The following is a 17,473-nucleotide window of genomic DNA, read 5'->3' on the forward strand; positions in this document are numbered from 1 at the left end:
TTGCTGTCACTGAAAAGTCCTGCAGTTACTGTTTATTTCAGCCTCACCACTGGATGGCAGTATCTACTTTTAAAAAGTCAGTTCACTCATTTTATTCAGCTTTTCTGTTTTCTGTCGTTTCATGACGTACTGGGGTTTTACTGATGTTTTTTAAAGTTTGCGACTCTCTCTCTCTCTCTCTCTCCCCACACACACACACACACACACACACACACACACACACACACACATATATATATATATATATATATATATATATATATATATATATATATATATATATATATATATATATATACATATATATATATATATATATATATATATATATATGCACAGTCATGAAGTTAGCTATATATATATAGTTAACTATATATATATAAACTACTGGGTTATAGCAGTGGTTAACAAAAGCGCATTGTTTAACTGTTAAAACGCATTGTTTTAGTGTCGTGTTCTGTGGAGCTGTCCACTTGATTGTGGTGCTGAATGGAGGGTGGGCGGGGGTCATTTTAAAAACTACAATTCTGCATGTTTCTTTCCTTGTATGGGTACTGCTGCTCGTGATCGCAAATGCATTCCTTGCGTTACTGAATTCAGAATCAACCAGAGAACTGAATATGTGCTCCTCTGTATGTCCGATTAGAAAAGTATTCTACTTTTAGCTTTGAATCAATTATAACCGCTGAAAATCTGGTAAAAACTGTTTAACATTGAGAAGGTTAAACTGAGCCTTTCAAGCAACTCAGTGGACAGCAGTGCGCACTCGGGATTTTATGTTTAATTAGCATAAAAGATCTGCTGGAGAGCAGCAGGACTGTGCGTCACAGCCATTGGCGAAGGTGGGAGGGGGATACCTATGGGAGCCAACAAAGTGCAGTGTGTACTCCTTCCTCCGCCGACAAAAAACATCTTGCCTGATGCGAAATGATGACTTAGCTCACAGCGTTACAGGTGACCGGAGACAGCTGGGAGTGTCTGGGTGCCGGAGGGGCGCAGCAAACGGACCTGAAACAGCCAGAGCACTGATGGAGCCGGCACTGTGAGGAGTGGGTGAATCCCCAATCTGGGAGTGCTGCCCGGGGCAAGCGCGTCACCTGAATGACGGGATATGAGACAATGAAGCAACTAAGGACGGCGGGGATAAAACGAGTGCAAGTCACACAAGTGGAAACGCGTGTGCGATGACGAACAGCGCAAGCGACAGAGAAGAGGTAAAGCAGAGAAAAGTTACTTAGTTAATTGGAGTGCCGGAAAAGAAAACACCATTTTTAAAAGAACATACACACATGTGCCAAGTGTGCGTAATTCTGTGAAAAGCAAACTGAGGAAGCAGCATTTCTTTTTCAAAAGTCAAGACTTGAGTCAGAAAAGGATAAAATCATGGAGCCGGAGGTGACCACAGAGGGCCGGGGCGCTAATATGGCACAGTCTGCCGCCTCCAAATTGTCCCAGATGGGTGAAAGAACTAAACAACTGGGCAATGTAATGCAAGACCCAGAACGACAGAAACGGATTATTCTAGTAATAGTCTGCATAGCACTTTTATTAGACAACATGCTGTACATGGTAATTGTGCCAATTATACCCGATTACCTTGAAGAGCTACAGAATGCAGCGGATCAAAGCCAAGCTGTTGCAACCAACTCCACTAATAGCACCCACAAAATCACCAAGGGGAACTTCGATCTGCAGATAGGCGTTCTTTTTGCCTCTAAGGCCATCCTGCAGCTCCTGGTCAACCCGCTAAGCGGCACGTTTATAGACAGGGTCGGGTATGATATCCCGCTCTTCATCGGACTAAATGTCATGTTTCTCTCCACTGTTATTTTTGCCTTTGCTGAAAACTACGCGACTCTCTTCCTGGCGCGCAGCATGCAAGGCCTAGGCTCTGCTTTCGCCGACACATCCGGGATCGCTCTGATCGCAGACAGGTACACAGAGGAGACAGAAAGGAGCAAAGCGCTGGGCATTGCCTTGGCTTTCATCTCTTTTGGGAGTCTTGTGGCGCCCCCGTTTGGAGGGGTCCTCTATGAATTCGCAGGGAAGTCGGTGCCCTTCGTGATTCTGGCCTGCATCTGTCTCATTGATGGCATATTATGTCTGACTGTGCTGAAGCCCTTCTCTAATCGTGAGAGAGAAAACATGCCAGTTGGTACCCCCATATACAAACTCATGATTGATCCTTACATAGCTGTTGTGGCCGGTGCTCTGGTCGTTTGTAACATCCCCCTCGCTTTCCTCGAGCCCACTATAGCCAACTGGATGGAGGACACCATGCATTCCAGCCAGTGGGAGATCGGCATGACATGGTTCCCTGCATTCTTTCCTCATGTCCTAGGTGTGTATCTCACTGTGAAATTATCAGCCAAGTACCCCCATCTGCAGTGGTTTTACGGGGCTATAGGTATGGTATTTATAGGCGCAAGCTCGTGCACAGTGCCAGCCTGTAAAAACTTTGGACAGCTGATGATTCCGCTGTGTGGCATCTGCTTTGGAATCGCCTTCGTGGACACGGCACTTCTACCAACTTTGGGTTTCTTAGTGGATGTGCGCCACGTGTCAGTGTATGGCAGTGTGTACGCGATTGCAGACATCTCCTACTGCGTGGCGTATGCCCTGGGGCCCGTGGTGGCCGGACAGATAGTGCACGACCTGGGCTTCGTTCAGCTCAACTTGGGCATGGGGCTCGCCAACGTACTTTACGCACCGGCGCTGCTCCTGCTGAAGAACGTGACACAAATGAAGCCTTCTTTCTCCGAGCGAAACATGCTCCTAGAAGACGGTCCAACGGGACTGTATGATACGATTAAGATGGAGCAACGAGAGAAAAAGAGAAAGGGTTTGTGTACAACGATCGACGAGAATGGCATTGAGACCTTTGCTCGGCGCTCTTATTCAGAGGAGGAATCCTCTGGGGGAGAGTATGCGTAAAAGACCTTTAGCTGGGTGTTAAACTATCCAAGTGCTAATGTAGAGTTGTCTGTATCATGTCCGATTCAATCAATTCCATAACACTATTATGATTGTGTAACAATATCAATTATTTACCGCTTCTGGTGACAAGTTCTCTGGGTTTTGTCAAATCGAGTAGGTTAAAGCTTTAGCAGAAAGGTACTCGCTTGCGTTTCTTTATTTAAAGGTAAGATTCCTGTGAAAGATTTTGCTGAGATAAATGTATATTCATTAAGAGTGTTTATCATTGTATCGGAAACTGACTCATATCGTGTTCAGGGATTGTGCAAATGTGTTTGAACAAAAGAAGAAATGTAATGCGTCTTTATCTGTAATCTGTATTGTATGTCAAACGGCATTTGAGAAAGGTGGGGAAAAAGGTGAAATCTGCTTTTGCGTTTTATTAATTTTTTTTCTGGAATGCATAGGAATGTATAGCCTCACTGTATGATGATCCGCGACTGTACATAAATGTATATTCATGTACATAATTAAATCATCATCATGCGAATGATATTGTTTACTGAAATGGTTTATTTAGGGCACAAATTGTAATTTTTATTCTGAAATGTTATTTTCCTCTATAAATGGAGATAATATATACTTAGAAAGTTATCGCAACTGAAGAATGATATTTAAATGTGTTGTTAAAACACGAAAGTGTCTCATTTAAAGATTCTGACATGTTTTGCCCGTGGAAACAAATTGGTTTGAAAAAGAAAATCTGAAATTAAAGTTTTTAAGGCCAACATATTTGTGGTGCTCTGATCCTTGACCGTGAATTTCAAATAAAGAGAAGCATTTGATTTTACAGTGAAAGTGTAACTGAAAATTTCTGGGAAAATGTCATTGGTTCAAAATATTAATAATTTCAGAGGGTTTTATGGTTTATATGAATAATAGGGTCTATTGAAGCATCTTGTTGGTCACACAAATATCTGCTCATAACGTTAAATGGCGTCATCTGAATCGGTCAGGTGCAGTCAGGTGAAAGGAGTCGTGCACCTAAACTGTTCTGCGTGTAGTGTTTGTAAATTTTGAAAGCCAAAGGGGGGAAAAATCCACGAAAAAATGCGTCCTAATTGTTTTCCTGCAAAGTGTTTCAGCATCTGAGGAGCTCAGATGGCGTCTAAATAAGGTGGGGTGAGCATGTGAAGTGCCAAATAAACTTCCCGGCGAATAGCAGGACTTCTGGGAGGAGCCTGGCTGTCAGGAGGCTGAGGTACCCTCTTTTAGCATCTCTCCTGAGCCAGCCAGGGAGTTGTGCTCATGCCATGTAGGGGATTGAAAGATGCTTAAAATGAAGGATCGAAGCAGTGACATTTTAAAGAAATTCTGTTATAAACGGATTCAAGTAAAGATGGACCAACTAAAACTACCTTCTTGAGCTCCAGGAAGAGAGGGTGTTTTTTCCCTCGCTGGTGAGTAAAAAATTCAGTTGCACTCTATTTTTTTGTTGTTCTTGTTAGTTTCGCCTTAGTACTGGGAACATGTTTTCATCAAATGTGCAGTTTTGTAAGGCAATTTTCTCAATGTTATAATCTTGAAGAAAGTGCGCATTTGTATATTTCTGGCAGACAGAAACAGTCTGATCTTGTATTTTTCATCAACTTTCTGCGTGCATCATAATATTTTTCATCTGCAGATGAAAACTGATGGTTCTTAAATTGTTCTTCAGATGTCTTCATGGTTCTTTAAAGAGCCATCATACGTCAAAGAACCTTTTTATTTTGTAGCTGGTTCTTCAGCTATTACAAATGGTTCTTTAAAGAAAAAAAGGTTCTTCATCCTTAGCTATCTAAGTTTGATGGTGTAAAATGGCATAAATATTTATTCACTATAATGAGGGTGTGAATTATACTGTGTGTTTTGTTTGTGTGCATGTGTGTGCGAAGGTGGAGGGCGGGTTACCTGGTGATTACCCTTTAAGAGCAGATGGTAGGAAACTGAATATTCAAATAAAGCTAGAAATACTTGCTTAAAAATATACTGGTGGCAGGGGTGGGGGCCAAAGCCTAATGAACACACTTATCAACACACTTACTTAGTTTTGGCAAAGCACACTGCTTGGGTAAATGATCTGAGTACTTGTTCATCACTGAGCAATTTATTAAAAATGTTTTTGAGCCGAATGACAGGGAGAGAGAGAGACGTTAGAACACGTTGTACTATGGCAACCTCCCGGGAGCGGATGGAGGGGGTCAGTCGTTGGGATGTGCATGCGCAGGCAGATCGCGCGAGCGGTGTGCCTTGAACTTTCTAAGGGAAAAACACTTTCTCACGACCGGTGACAGCGAAGCGGATAACAGTCTTGAGCACTTGCTGGTCTTTGAAGATCTGGATTCTGGGACTGTTGGAAAAGGTAAAACATTTCCACTTTCCACTGAAAGAAATGGTTCTTTAAAGAACCATTGTTTGAAAGGTTCTTTGTGGCACCAAAAAAGGTTCTTCTATGGCATCAGTCTAAAGAACCACTTTTGGTTCCAGTTGGCACCTTTATTTTTCTGAGTGTGAGTGTGTTGGTTTCCGATTGTCACTGTGACTGACATTTATATTAATAAGTGTCGACTTTAAATAATGACTGTAGATTTTGTTTGTGGACAGAGAGTTCCTCTTGTGACTCCACCTGCTTGATTGCCCGTCTACACCGCCAACATGCCAGTTTTCGACCGAGACGCCTCCGAAGATTCAGGGGGCCGAGATGTAATTACATCTTCCATCTGCCTTATAAGCACACCGTATATGTTTTTCTCAATTCTACAACAGATAAATTTACATTTTACGATTAAAGGTTGCAAAATCAAATAAGGTCTAACAACATTTCAGGACATAAAAGTGGCTTTCAAAGGATTACGCTGGAATTCATGGGCAATTTAATTGGAATTTAATTGGAATCTCATCGATTCCTTAAATATTTGCTTAATAGCATGCGCAATCCTTGCATGGGGAGACTTACGTCATGTTTAGTCAAGAATTTGGAAAAAGGAAAACTGGTGATGAGAAGTGAAAGCTTTTCATCCCGCCATGTTCTCCAGGCTCTGCCAAAGCTGCCGGTGCCCAACCTGAAAGACACACTGGACAGATACCTGAGGTGCATGAAGCACCTGCTCACAGAAGAACAGTTCAACAAGACGCAAAACATAGTGATGCAGTTTGGAGCCCCTGGAGGAGTGGGGGAGCTACTACAGAGCAAACTCACGGAGAGGAGCGAAAACGTGGCAAACTGGGTAAATAAAAAAGACGTTAATTAATAAATGAAATATATGTATTTAAGAAACAAAACTGTGTTTTGGATGCTTATACGTTTAAAAATGTTAAAGTTTTAAACCAAATCTTGAAGACATTACTGATGTCGATAAACCTTTTAGAAAGATTGTGAAGCATGATGCTGTTTTATCTGCTTTTAATGGTCCAGTCCCTTTTTTTTTTTTTTTTTTTTTTTTACCTACAATCCTGTTTGGTTTTTGCTTTTTGTTTTTCCACCATAGGTTTATGACTACTGGCTGAATGATATGTACCTGAACAACAGACTTGCTCTACCTGTCAACTCAAGTCCTGCAATGGTCTTCCCACAGCAGAACTTCATGGCTCCTATTGACTCTTTAAGGTATGCACACCTGAGACGAGTGAACCACAAAAAAAATCTCATCATTTGATACAACGGGACAGACGAAGCCTCTGCAATCCACTAGTAGACAGAATCCTTTCTTCACTGGTGTAGAAACAGTCTCTGAAAGAAAAAAAATATCTAATTGCTCGTGTTACAAGTTGTAGGTGATTTTGGTTATTCCAGCACAAAGACTGACAAATAATAGTGAACTGTGAGAATTGCTTTTCTACCAGATTTCATTGATTATACAAATTTGAACACTTCCCTCTTGGCTGGACACTTTCAGAAAGGGTCATTACTCAGAATGCCTCGAGGTCGGAAAACTGTGGTTTGGTTAACATGGTATTGATCTGTTACCGGTTCCTTAACCACATGATTTACATGAAGCATTTATGTTGTTAGGTGTAATGAAGCTACACAATTAATCAAGAAAAAAAAGTGTGGTGGCAAAAGAGTGACCAAGTACAATGTGTGTGTTTTATGAAGCATTAAAACTGAGCAAAGATATTCTTTCTAGATTTGCTGCACACTTAATATCTGGAGCTTTGGAGTACAAGACTCACCTTGATGAGTGAGTTAACATTTAATTCAAATTGTCATAAAAGAATATTCTTCACTTTCAGTTCTTGTGTAGAGAAAAAGCCTGAAAATGTTGTGTATGTCTGCGTGTAGCCGTGACCTGCCTGTGGACTATGCCCGGGGCCAGCTGGCAGGAACGCGTCTGTGTATGGAGCAGTATTATCGTCTCTTCACCTCCTACCGTCTGCCAGGACCTGAGAGGGACACTCTCGTAGCACAGGAGAGTAGCGTGATGCCAGAACCTGAACATATCATCGTGGCGTGCAAAAACCAGGTCAGACTTGGAGAAAACAGACCCAGGGCAAGAGCCATTTCTTAGTTCTCCACCATATTACATGGTCTTCATCCAACGAGAGATTGGTTAGCATGTAACACAGCACATTCCAGATTTCTCATAGATATGCATTACAATTTGATTGATAGATTGAATCTTTATTTTGAACACGTTGAAAAAGTACAACAACATAGAATTAAAAGAGACAAATGAACAAAGCAAAACAAAAGGAAAACGAGCAACCACAACTACAAATAACTTTCATGTTCAAAAAGGAGCAGGAAGAAGCATAAGCTTATTTAATCCCACCCCTTTTCCACTATCTAGTAATCAATAGACTACAGAAATACCTCCTTGCAATTACATTATATGTCATGTGTATTTTTTTTATTATTATTCTTTATGTATATATATATATATATATATATATATATATATATATATATATATATATATATATATATATATATATATATATTTCTATCTATCCATACATACGTATATACACATTTTCAATAACCCCAGTAACACCTCAAAGGATACACAACCTACAGATATATATATACACCCATACCAACATACCCGTGCACCCACACACACATGAAAATATTGGACAAGAACACCCTATCCAATCTTTACCTCTTCCCTGTACCCTGTAAAAACCATATCCTTAAACCGCTTTTTAAACTGTGCCATGCTCGGACATTGCTTCATATCTTTATTTAGTCTGTTCCACAGCTTCACTCCACACACAATTTTGTTCTTTATGTTGGAATGCTAATGAAAACAGAACAGATCACTTCACAATAGGGGTGACACAGTGGTGCAGTGGTTAGCATTGTCACCTCACAGTAAGACTGTTACTAGTTTGAACCTACTGTAGTAAGAAGAAATTCCTTTTGATGTAACTAGGTCGGGCTTTTCTGTGTGAAGTCTGCCTGTTCTCCTCATGTCTGTGCAGATTTCCTCCCACAGCCCACAAACAGATTTGTTAGGTTTGGTTGTTCTAAATTGGCTGTCTGTGATGGAAACTTGATGTTTACTTGAATTAAGATCATCACATCCAACTAGATTTAATAAAGAGTGTAAATAAACTAAGACTTTATTATCAGTTGAGCTAATTCAAACAGCAATTAGGAAAGAAAGAAAGAAAGAAAGAAAGAAAGAAAGAAAGAAAGAAAGAAAGAAAGAAAGAAAGAAAGAAAGAAAGAAAGAAAGAAAGAAAGAATGAAAGAAAAACGATTTTATAATAATAATGGATTGCATTTATATAGCGCTTTTCGGGGCCCTCAAAGCGCTTTACAATTCCACTATTCATTCACTGGTGGAGGCAAGATACAGTTGTAGCCACAGCTGCCCTGGGGCAGACTGACAGAAGCGAGGCTGCCATATCACGCCATCGGCCCCTCTGGCCATCACCAGTAGGCGGTAGGTGAAGTGTCTTGCCCAAGGACACAACGACCGAGACTGTCGAACCGGCAACCTTCCGGTTACAAAACAAACACCCAACTCTTTGCGCCACATCGCCCTTATATCATGTGACCCACTATTTGTTACACTTGCACAGTTTTTCTGTGGCTTTAAACTGCTTCTGTGGGAGTCATACCATCTGTGCAGGTACTCCTTGTTCTTCTTGTTCTTTGTGGCTCTGGCTAAGTTTGGGGCTCAATGCTGCTAAAAGAATCACTTAGATGTTATTTCACAATGTCAGGAAATTCTGAAACAATGCATATGTCCACATGATTAGGAAAGTTAGTCAGTACCAAAGATTCCTAAAACTTTGTGGCTAATCTGAACCCTTTGTCCAGTTCTTTGTGCTGGATGTGATGATCAACTTCCGGCAACTGAATCAAAGAGATTTGCTGACTCAGCTGGAGAAGATTGTCAAGATGGCTGACAACGAAGAAGAGCAGCTCCCTCCTATAGGGCTTCTCACTTCAGATGGACGGACAGAGTGGGCTGAGTCTCGTAGTGTACTAATGAGAGGTACATTTCAAAAGGGATTTTATGTGGACTGCCAATAAAAACTCTCTTTTATATGAGGTGCCTCTCAGATGGACTTTTGTTTTCCTGTAGAGTCTACCAACAGGGACTCGCTGGACATGATTGAGCGTTGTCTGTGTCTCGTCTGTCTGGACGACGCAAGTGGACCTGAACTTAGTGACACCAAACGAGCCATGTTGATGCTGCATGGAGGTGGATTGACAAAGAATGGAGGCAACCGCTGGTATGATAAGCCAATGCAGGTAAGTGAACACATTTATCAACAAAAAAGGTTAAATTAATGTTTGTTTTATTAACTTTTTGTACATTCTGTGTGGAGACCAAAATTCTGAGTGATATTTGTTATTAAGGGAAAGAAAACTCTGAAGAAAACGTGGGAACTGTCTAAAATAACAAAACCCATGTAATGATACTGAAAGATAAGATACGATAAGATATCTGGGCCCTATTTCAGGAAGCCGGTTTAGTGCAAACTCTGAGTAAGTATACCCTGAGTTAACGAAAACTCTGGGTTTTCGGTTTCACAAAGCGAGTTTAGATTAATTCTGAGTGAGTCACTATGACGACACACTCCGTGAAGCTAACCTGCCCCCTAGCAGGTTTACTTCAACTAACCCTGACTTTCTCCGCCTCTTTGTCGGAAACCTGACTGTAGGAAGTGTCAGACATGGCGTGCTCCTTCCTTGAAGAGCCAGTAGATGTTGAAGCCCAAATTCTCCGCAGAGCTCTCCGCCGGGAGAGAGTGATTAGAGCGCGTTTGGACATTTTATCATTTCCTGATGATTTTCTGTGTGGACGTTACCGTTTTTCAGCACAATCTATAATTTATTTGAATAACATCCTCAGGCCTAATATTACGCATGTGACACATCGCGGACATTCTCTCAGTTCTGTACATATTATTTGTATTGCACTTCGGTTTTTTGCAAACGGGAGCTTTCTGTACAATATTGGTGACGCTGAGCACGTTTCCAAGGCTACCGTCTGTCGGGCAGTCAGGAATGTTACAGTTGCACTGAAACGTCTCCTGTACTCGTTTGTGGTGTTCCCCGGTCATAGACCCACAAGATTTATCAAAGAGGGATGCCACAAAATTGCAGGTATCAGGATGAATGAAACTTAATTCATGATGTGGTGATACTTGAACTACTACTTAAATTGCACATTTATTCTCACGGTTCCCAGGCATGATTGGCTGTATAGATGGCACTCACATTCCAATCATTGCTCCTTCAGTAAATGAAGGAGACTATGTGAACAGGAAGTCTTTCCACAGCATTAATGTACAGGTACATAGTTCCCTGTAGCATTTCAAACTAACAAATTATTTCATTATAGTAATGGATGCTAATTGTGTTCTCTGCACTGTGAAGATCATATGTGATGCTGCCAACATTATCACAAATGTGGGAGCCAACTGCTCAGCCTCTGTGAGTGGTGGTGGTGGAGGACCCCCACCTGTTTTTCGGGCCTCCGCTTTTTTTCTGTTGGCTATAACGGGTCGCATATGAGCATACAGAGTAAGCAAATATGTACTTGTAATGTGCTCAGATAATTTCAATAAGTGCTTACAGAAAGAAAATTAATGTAGCCTCTAACTGCAATTGATTTACATCGGACAAACAGACCAAGCACTATGGCTCATAATACAATTACACCTTACCTGTTTGGACTATATTTTTATATTTCATTTTTACTTGCTGCCAGGAACGTTTGGGGCCTGTTGGGTTGCACCTGCGCTCACATCACATCACAAAATCAAATGTATAAAATAAAAAATGAAATATAATAAAATAACGTGTTAAATGGGTGGAAATCTCTAGATCAATGTTTAAATTAACACTCACGCATTGACTCTGTCGGCTATGTTTTGCCATGCATGCTCCCTTTCTTTTGCAGCTGAGGCTGTGTTACTTTTTTTCCACAAAATTTGCATGTTATCGGCATATGCTGCCATCAGAATTTCGGCCTCAAGCGCTGTAAGATACATTGACCGCGCCTTCTTTCCCTCCGTCTCCATGGTGACTCGCTTAATCTGTGCTCCACTAATCAGGGCTTTATGTATCCTCGTGCGCGCGTTTAACTTGGGGTTAAAGCAACTCCGCGTTGACTGAACTAATTGTTATCAGCCTTTCTGAAACCGAATATTCCGAGTTGGACAGTTCGGGGTTACTCAACCCTGAGTATCATTTTTCACTCTGAGTTTTCTAAACCGGCTTCCTGAAACAGGGCCCTGATGTCCAAAGTGAACAATATTTTTGGAGATAATTTATTTGAATTTCAGGAGCAGGACCACACCTCTACGCACGCCCCTTTCAGTTCTCTGTCAGCCCAGCAACCACCACCAGTCCCCACTGAGGCCCCAAACCACGGCCTCAACTCATGATCAAAGCCATCTGCCATTATCTAATAGAAACACTGTCAAATCTTAATGAGGAAGTTTTTTTGCCTTCTTAATGAGGAAAATTAAATGAACAAATTCATGTTGATTTCTCAACGCATTAAAGGATATAACTAACCAGTTCCATGGCCAATTAAGGAAATGCAAACTAAAAGTGGACGTTCCACTGGATTTAAAGCCGTCATCTCACAAAATGGCAAAATAATTTAGTTTACTCAGGATTTTTTCACTTTAGGGGGTAATGTATGGATGTAAGAACATGTATTTGGAGCAAACAGTGCAGAGGTGCAGCAATCAAAAATTTATATTATTAAACATTTCAGTCCAACTCAAGAAAACAACCCCTGAAAACAACCTTTCTGTAACAGTTTATTGTAGGAGCTGATGGCTGCTGTGGAGTCGTGTGTGAACACTCTGCATTTGAAGGAATTGTCCTTGTGCAGTGCACAGAGTATCTCCTCAAATGCATGTGAGAAATGACACACATCTGATTTTGGAAGTGTGCAGTATATATGAGTTACATGTTTTAAAATAAGACTATTATAAATAATGGCTCCATTTATTTCTACTCATAAGGATTGGGAGTCCATCAAAGCTGGTCAGAGCTGCAAGTGTGAGCGAGCTGCCCGCGCCACGCAGACTCCGCTGGAAATGCACTCCTGAAATTCACAAGCTCATCACATCTGCTGCTGATAAACTCCAGAGGTGTGGTTTTCTTTAGTTCCTTGTCATTTGAAGAGATTAATTAATATGAGAAGCACATGATTTCAATAAAATGTATTCTTATTTTGTCAGAATGGTAAAGAATCTGGATATAAATGTCCACAAGTTCCATGATTACGGGAAAGGGTTTATCAAGAAGCAGAAGATGAGTCCAGATGCCTACATCCAGCTTGCTCTTCAGTTAGGCTTCTACAGGTAAAAAAAAAAAAAAAAAAATAGTCATCTTACAGAACTGATTAAACTTACCTACATTTTGTTCTCCCTGTACATGACTGCAGGTGTCATGGCAGACCGGTGTCCACCTATGAGAGTGCTTCTCTACGTCGTTTTCAGCAAGGCAGAGTAGACAACATTCGCTCAGCAACACCTGAAGCCTTTGCCTTTGTCAAAGCAATGACTGAAAGGAAAAACAGCACAAGTGTAGGTTGTTTTTATGCAGAAACTAAAGTCATACTGTGACTCAAATAAAAGCTGCTACAGGTTTAAATTAATTTTGAGTGGCTTAATCAGTTTGAGGTTTTTTGTTGTTGTTTTTTTTTGGGGGGGGGGGGGGGGGGTGTTCAGTAATGCTATTCTGTTTTCTATTGGATTTTGTCTTGATGTATTCAAGCATGAAAATCTACTTACTGTAAATTAATGACCTTAAAGACTAAGCACTGACTGTCAGTTGTTTACTTCTCCAGGACACAGAAATGATGGAACTGTTGAAAGGAGCAATAACTGCACAGACCAGTTATACACGTCTGGTAACTATTCTCTTCTTCCAGATTTCTATGACAGAGACTCACATTAAATAAATGCAGTAACATACTTTCTATTTTTCAGGCTATTACAGGGATGGCAATAGACAATCACCTACTAGGGCTGCGTGAAATTGCACATGAAATGAAGATGGGGAAGCTCGAAATGTTCAAAGACGAAGCTTATCTTATCAGTAATCAGTTCATTCTCTCTACAAGTCAGGTATGTGCATGTAATTTTGGAATAAAATGATTCATATTTTAAAATTCAGTTCAATTCAATTATATTTATACGGTGCCAATTCACAACAACAGCCACCTCAAGGCACTTCATACTGTAATATAAAAAAATATATATATACCATGACATGATCCTCTGTGAGCATGCACTTGGTGACAGTGGGAAGGAAAAACTCCCTTTCAACAGGAAGAAACTAAAAGAAAGTGGGACAGCCATCTACCCTGACCTTTGATCTGTATTAATACATCGTAACACTGCAGTTACTATAATGGTTATGCCCTTCTTGTTTATTCTTTATAAAATTTCTATATTGTAACACAAAAATGGTAACTGGTTGTTTGAACGAAAACTACAGTTTAGGGTTTCCTTGTAATGAATGAGGAAAAACATAATAACACAAATCAGTCTCACTACCTACCTAAACCTTTCCTAGAGCAGTATTTCATCACACCAGTAAAGCTTCTAGTAGTTTAGGACTGAAGCATTTACTCTTCCCTCAGGTTCCCACTACTGTTGAAATGTTCTGCTGCTATGGACCCGTGGTTCCAAACGGATACGGCGCGTGCTACAACCCTCAGTCAGACCATATTATCTTCTCCGTGTCCAGTTTCCATGAGAGCCAACAGACATGTTCAGCAGAATTTGTAAAGTGCTTGGCGCAGGGACTTCGGGACATAAGGGATCTGTGCAATAAATGCAACGCTGACTGCGCTGCCACAGAGGAAAGAAAGGGCCAGACACAGAAGGCACACACACAGACCGAAACAAAGTGGGAGGAAAAATCCCCCCAGAGACCATCTGATTTGACTAAAAACAAGCAAACAGTCCCACAGGTTCTGGTGAAGACAACAGACCAGAGTAGCGTGGAGGCCCAAACTCAGACGCTACCACACGGAGAGGCACAGCCGCTGAGCAAAATTAGTAAATCATAGAAAACTGTCAGTGCCTGTGGTAATAGTGGTGATGTGGTATTAAATGTGTTTTTCTGTGCTGCAATAATGTATTAGTAAGTCAATTTTAAAATATACACTGTACAAACTGTGATACAAAATGTCATGTAGATATTTATTGTTGTAGAAGATGCTTTTTCCAGGAATTGAAATGTGGCTACTACAGGATACATGTAGCTGAGAGTTCGTGCCAGACGAATGGGTAAACCTGACATGAATCAGCCAAAGAAAGAAGTTTATTTATTGCTGACCAACAGGTCTTAGAGTAAGGTTAGTGGGAAATATTGAAAAAAAGGGAAACGAGAGATGCAAACACTGGAGGTTCATTCGTATTATCACATCTCTGCATCATCTTTGCCGTCAGTCAGTTTGACAAAGCAAAAGCAGGCTGTGAGTTATGCCAAACGGCTGATTGTCTCACAGTGTCAACCTGCAAATTGCATGCTGCTATCTAATGATTTTCGGAAGACCAGAAAACAGCAATCTTCTCCTTGTGTTGTCTTCATAAATTCTTGTGTCTGTTGTACCAGTACCATGTGCCAATACATCTGCTCAAAAAACAAAGTATCCATTTATAAAATCCTCTTCATACTGTTCTGTACTCCTTATACTGGGACTCACACTGTGCTTGTGTACATAATAAATCCAATGTAGCCGTCCAAGATTTTATAAGGATACTTTATAGTTAGCCTAAAGAATGTTAAGTTGAACCAAATGTGTAAAGTTTTGAGCAGAATATTTCAATTAAAAATTAAGTTATTTATTTTTGTATCATATACAAATATATCTATATATATATAATGTTATAGAGAAGTAATCTGAAAAGTAAATATATAAAGGTTACTAACCAAAGGTGTTCACTGTATTGATGACTGTCAAAGTACTGTAATTAAAAGGCGCTGCTAATGAATAAAAGGAACAATTTAAAATGGTATCTTGCTATTAAGAGTTGAAGCATATTTCATGTTTAGTTATTTTTTTTAACCTCATATGTTTTATTATCACATGCACTACACTGCATGACAAGTTTCTCACATGAAAATGGCAATCATTTTGACCATAAACAATGATCAACATACAGTCAGGTCCATAATTCACTGAACAAGATAAATTTTTGCAGTTTTGCCTCAAACAATCAAGACGTGATTGAAGTGCAGAGTTTCAGCTTTAGTTCAAAGGGGTTTCATAAAGATTTGAAATAACTGTTTAGGAATTACACACATTTTCATACACAGTCACCCATTTCCAGAGACTTCAAATTAATTGGACAATGGTTTGTTTAGCTGATTCCAAGTGTTAAACGTGCATCGAGTAGCTTTACACTGGAATTCACAATTCAAGTTCCAACGGGGTGTCAATATAAGTGAAACAGTCCATCATCAGGCTGAAAAACAAGAAAAAACTATTGGAGATACTTGAAAAGCTTTAGGATTGACCAAATCAACAATCTGATATAGTCTTTAAAAAAAAAAGGAATGCACTGGCCAACAATACAAAAAGGCCTGAAATACCAGAAGCAATAACAGAATTGCATTTCATTGGTTAAAAAAAACCCCAACAACTTCACAACATCTAACAAAGTTAAGAACATTTTCAAGGAGGTAATCATTATCAAAGTCTGCAATAAAGAGATGCCTTCACAAACATAAATATAAAGGGTTTGCAGCTAGTGGCAAACCACTAATAGTTCAAATGATGACTTCAGATGATCTCCATCCAAGTGCTGAAACAGTCTTGATATTTTGTAATTTTGTCTAATCCCCTTTGAGACCTTGACAATGGGACTGTGCATAAAAGTATCTGTTATTCCAAAGTAGCTAATACAATATTTTTGTCTCTAATTTAAAAGCAAAAAGTCTGCAATTACATTACATATTGATTGTATTGATAGTGTGATGTAAATTTACTGTTGTGGTGTGCACAGGCAGAATTTGAAAAACTGTGTCTTTTTCCAATAAATATTGGACATAACTGTAACCATAAATGTCCGCTGTTAGACCCAAAACTCAATCCTCTGATTTCATCAATTCAATTCAATTCAATTCAATTTTATTTATATAGCGCCAAATCACAACATAAGTCGCCTCAAGGCGCTTCATAGATACAGAGAAAAACCCAACAATCATATGACCCCCTATGAGCAAGCACTTTGGCAACAGTGGGAAGGAAAAACTCCCTTTTAACAGGAAGAAACCTCCAGCAGAACCAGGCTCAGGGAGGGGCGGCCATCTGCTGCGACCGGTTGGGGTGAGAGAAGGAAGACAGGATAAAAGACATGCTGTGGAAGAGAGACAGAGATTAATAACAGATTTGATTCAATGCAGAGAGGTCTGTTAATACATAGTGAGCGAGAAAGGTGACTGGAAAGGAAAAACTCAATGCATCATGGGAATCCCCCGGCAGCCTATGTCTATTGCAGCATAACTAAGGGAGGATTCAGGGTCACCTGGTCCAGCCCTAACTATATGCTTTAGCAAAAAGGAAAGTTTTAAGCCTAATCTTGAAAGTAGAGATAGTGTCTGTCTCCTGAATCCAAACTGGAAGCTGGTTCCACAGAAGAGGGGCCTGAAAACTGAAGGCTCTCCCTCCCATTCTACTTTTAAATACTCTAGGAACAACAAGTAGGCCTGCAGAGCGAGAGCGAAGTGCTCTAATAGGGTGATATGGTACTACAAGGTCATTAAGATAAGATGGGGCCTGATTATTTAAGACCTTGTATGTGACGAGCAGGATTTTGAATTCAATTCTGGATTTAACAGGAAGCCAATGAAGGGAAGCCAAAACAGGAGAAATATGCTCTCTCTTTCTAGTCCCTGTCAGGACTCTTGCTGCAGCATTTTGGATTAGCTGAAGGCTTTTCAGTGAGTTTTTTGGACATCCTGATAATAATGAATTACAGTAGTCCAGCCTGGAAGTAATAAATGCATGAACTAGTTTTTCAGCGTCACTCTGAGACAGGATATTTCTAATTTTAGAGATGTTGCGCAAATGGAAGA

General features: G+C 40.2%; 2 protein-coding genes across 4 annotated transcripts; both read left to right on the forward strand.

Annotated features, from left to right (window-relative positions):
- The first annotated feature begins 921 nt into the window (after positions 1-921).
- On the forward strand, positions 922-3,466 carry slc18a3a (solute carrier family 18 member 3a). Its single transcript, XM_085296766.1, has one exon. The coding sequence runs from the start codon at positions 1,384-1,386 to the stop codon at positions 2,932-2,934; it is 1,551 nt and encodes a 516-aa protein (XP_085152892.1). The 5' UTR covers positions 922-1,383; the 3' UTR covers positions 2,935-3,466.
- Positions 3,467-4,211: 745 nt separating this feature from the next.
- On the forward strand, positions 4,212-15,411 carry chata (choline O-acetyltransferase a). Of its 3 annotated transcripts, none has more exons than XM_085296768.1 (15): positions 4,212-5,317; positions 5,560-5,658; positions 5,991-6,182; positions 6,444-6,562; positions 7,083-7,136; positions 7,238-7,418; positions 9,227-9,404; positions 9,495-9,664; positions 12,192-12,292; positions 12,400-12,528; positions 12,619-12,741; positions 12,825-12,966; positions 13,230-13,292; positions 13,372-13,509; positions 14,028-15,411. In XM_085296768.1, exons 2-15 carry the CDS (start codon positions 5,611-5,613, stop codon positions 14,457-14,459), a joined length of 2,070 nt encoding a protein of 689 aa, XP_085152894.1. In that variant the 5' UTR covers positions 4,212-5,317; positions 5,560-5,610; the 3' UTR covers positions 14,460-15,411. The 3 variants fall into 3 exon arrangements, with proteins under 3 accessions (XP_085152894.1, XP_085152893.1, XP_085152895.1); XM_085296767.1 differs by having other exon boundaries at positions 4,212-4,376; positions 5,083-5,658; XM_085296769.1 differs by having other exon boundaries at positions 4,212-4,376.
- Positions 15,412-17,473: the final 2,062 nt, after the last annotated feature.

The sequence above is a fragment of the Mchenga conophoros genome, linkage group LG13 (assembly GCF_057382185.1).
Source record: "Mchenga conophoros isolate Kocher_MC1m ecotype Shallow Benthic linkage group LG13, M_conophoros_male_GT1.1, whole genome shotgun sequence".
Taxonomy (NCBI): Eukaryota; Metazoa; Chordata; class Actinopteri; order Cichliformes; family Cichlidae; genus Mchenga; species Mchenga conophoros.

What these genes read in the sequence shown, in the direction of transcription:
- slc18a3a (XM_085296766.1), top strand. Translation starts at nt 1,384, where the DNA reads ATGGAGCCGGAGGTGACCACAGAGGGCCGGGGCGCTAATATGGCACAG.
- chata (XM_085296768.1), top strand. Translation starts at nt 5,611, where the DNA reads ATGCCAGTTTTCGACCGAGACGCCTCCGAAGATTCAGGGGGCCGAGAT. An exon ending in GCGAAAACGTGGCAAACTGG is followed by an intron (nt 6,183 to 6,443) that starts GTAAATAAAAAA and finishes TTTCCACCATAG; the next exon opens with GTTTATGACTACTGGCTGAA. An exon ending in TCATTCTCTCTACAAGTCAG is followed by an intron (nt 13,510 to 14,027) that starts GTATGTGCATGT and finishes CTCTTCCCTCAG; the next exon opens with GTTCCCACTACTGTTGAAAT.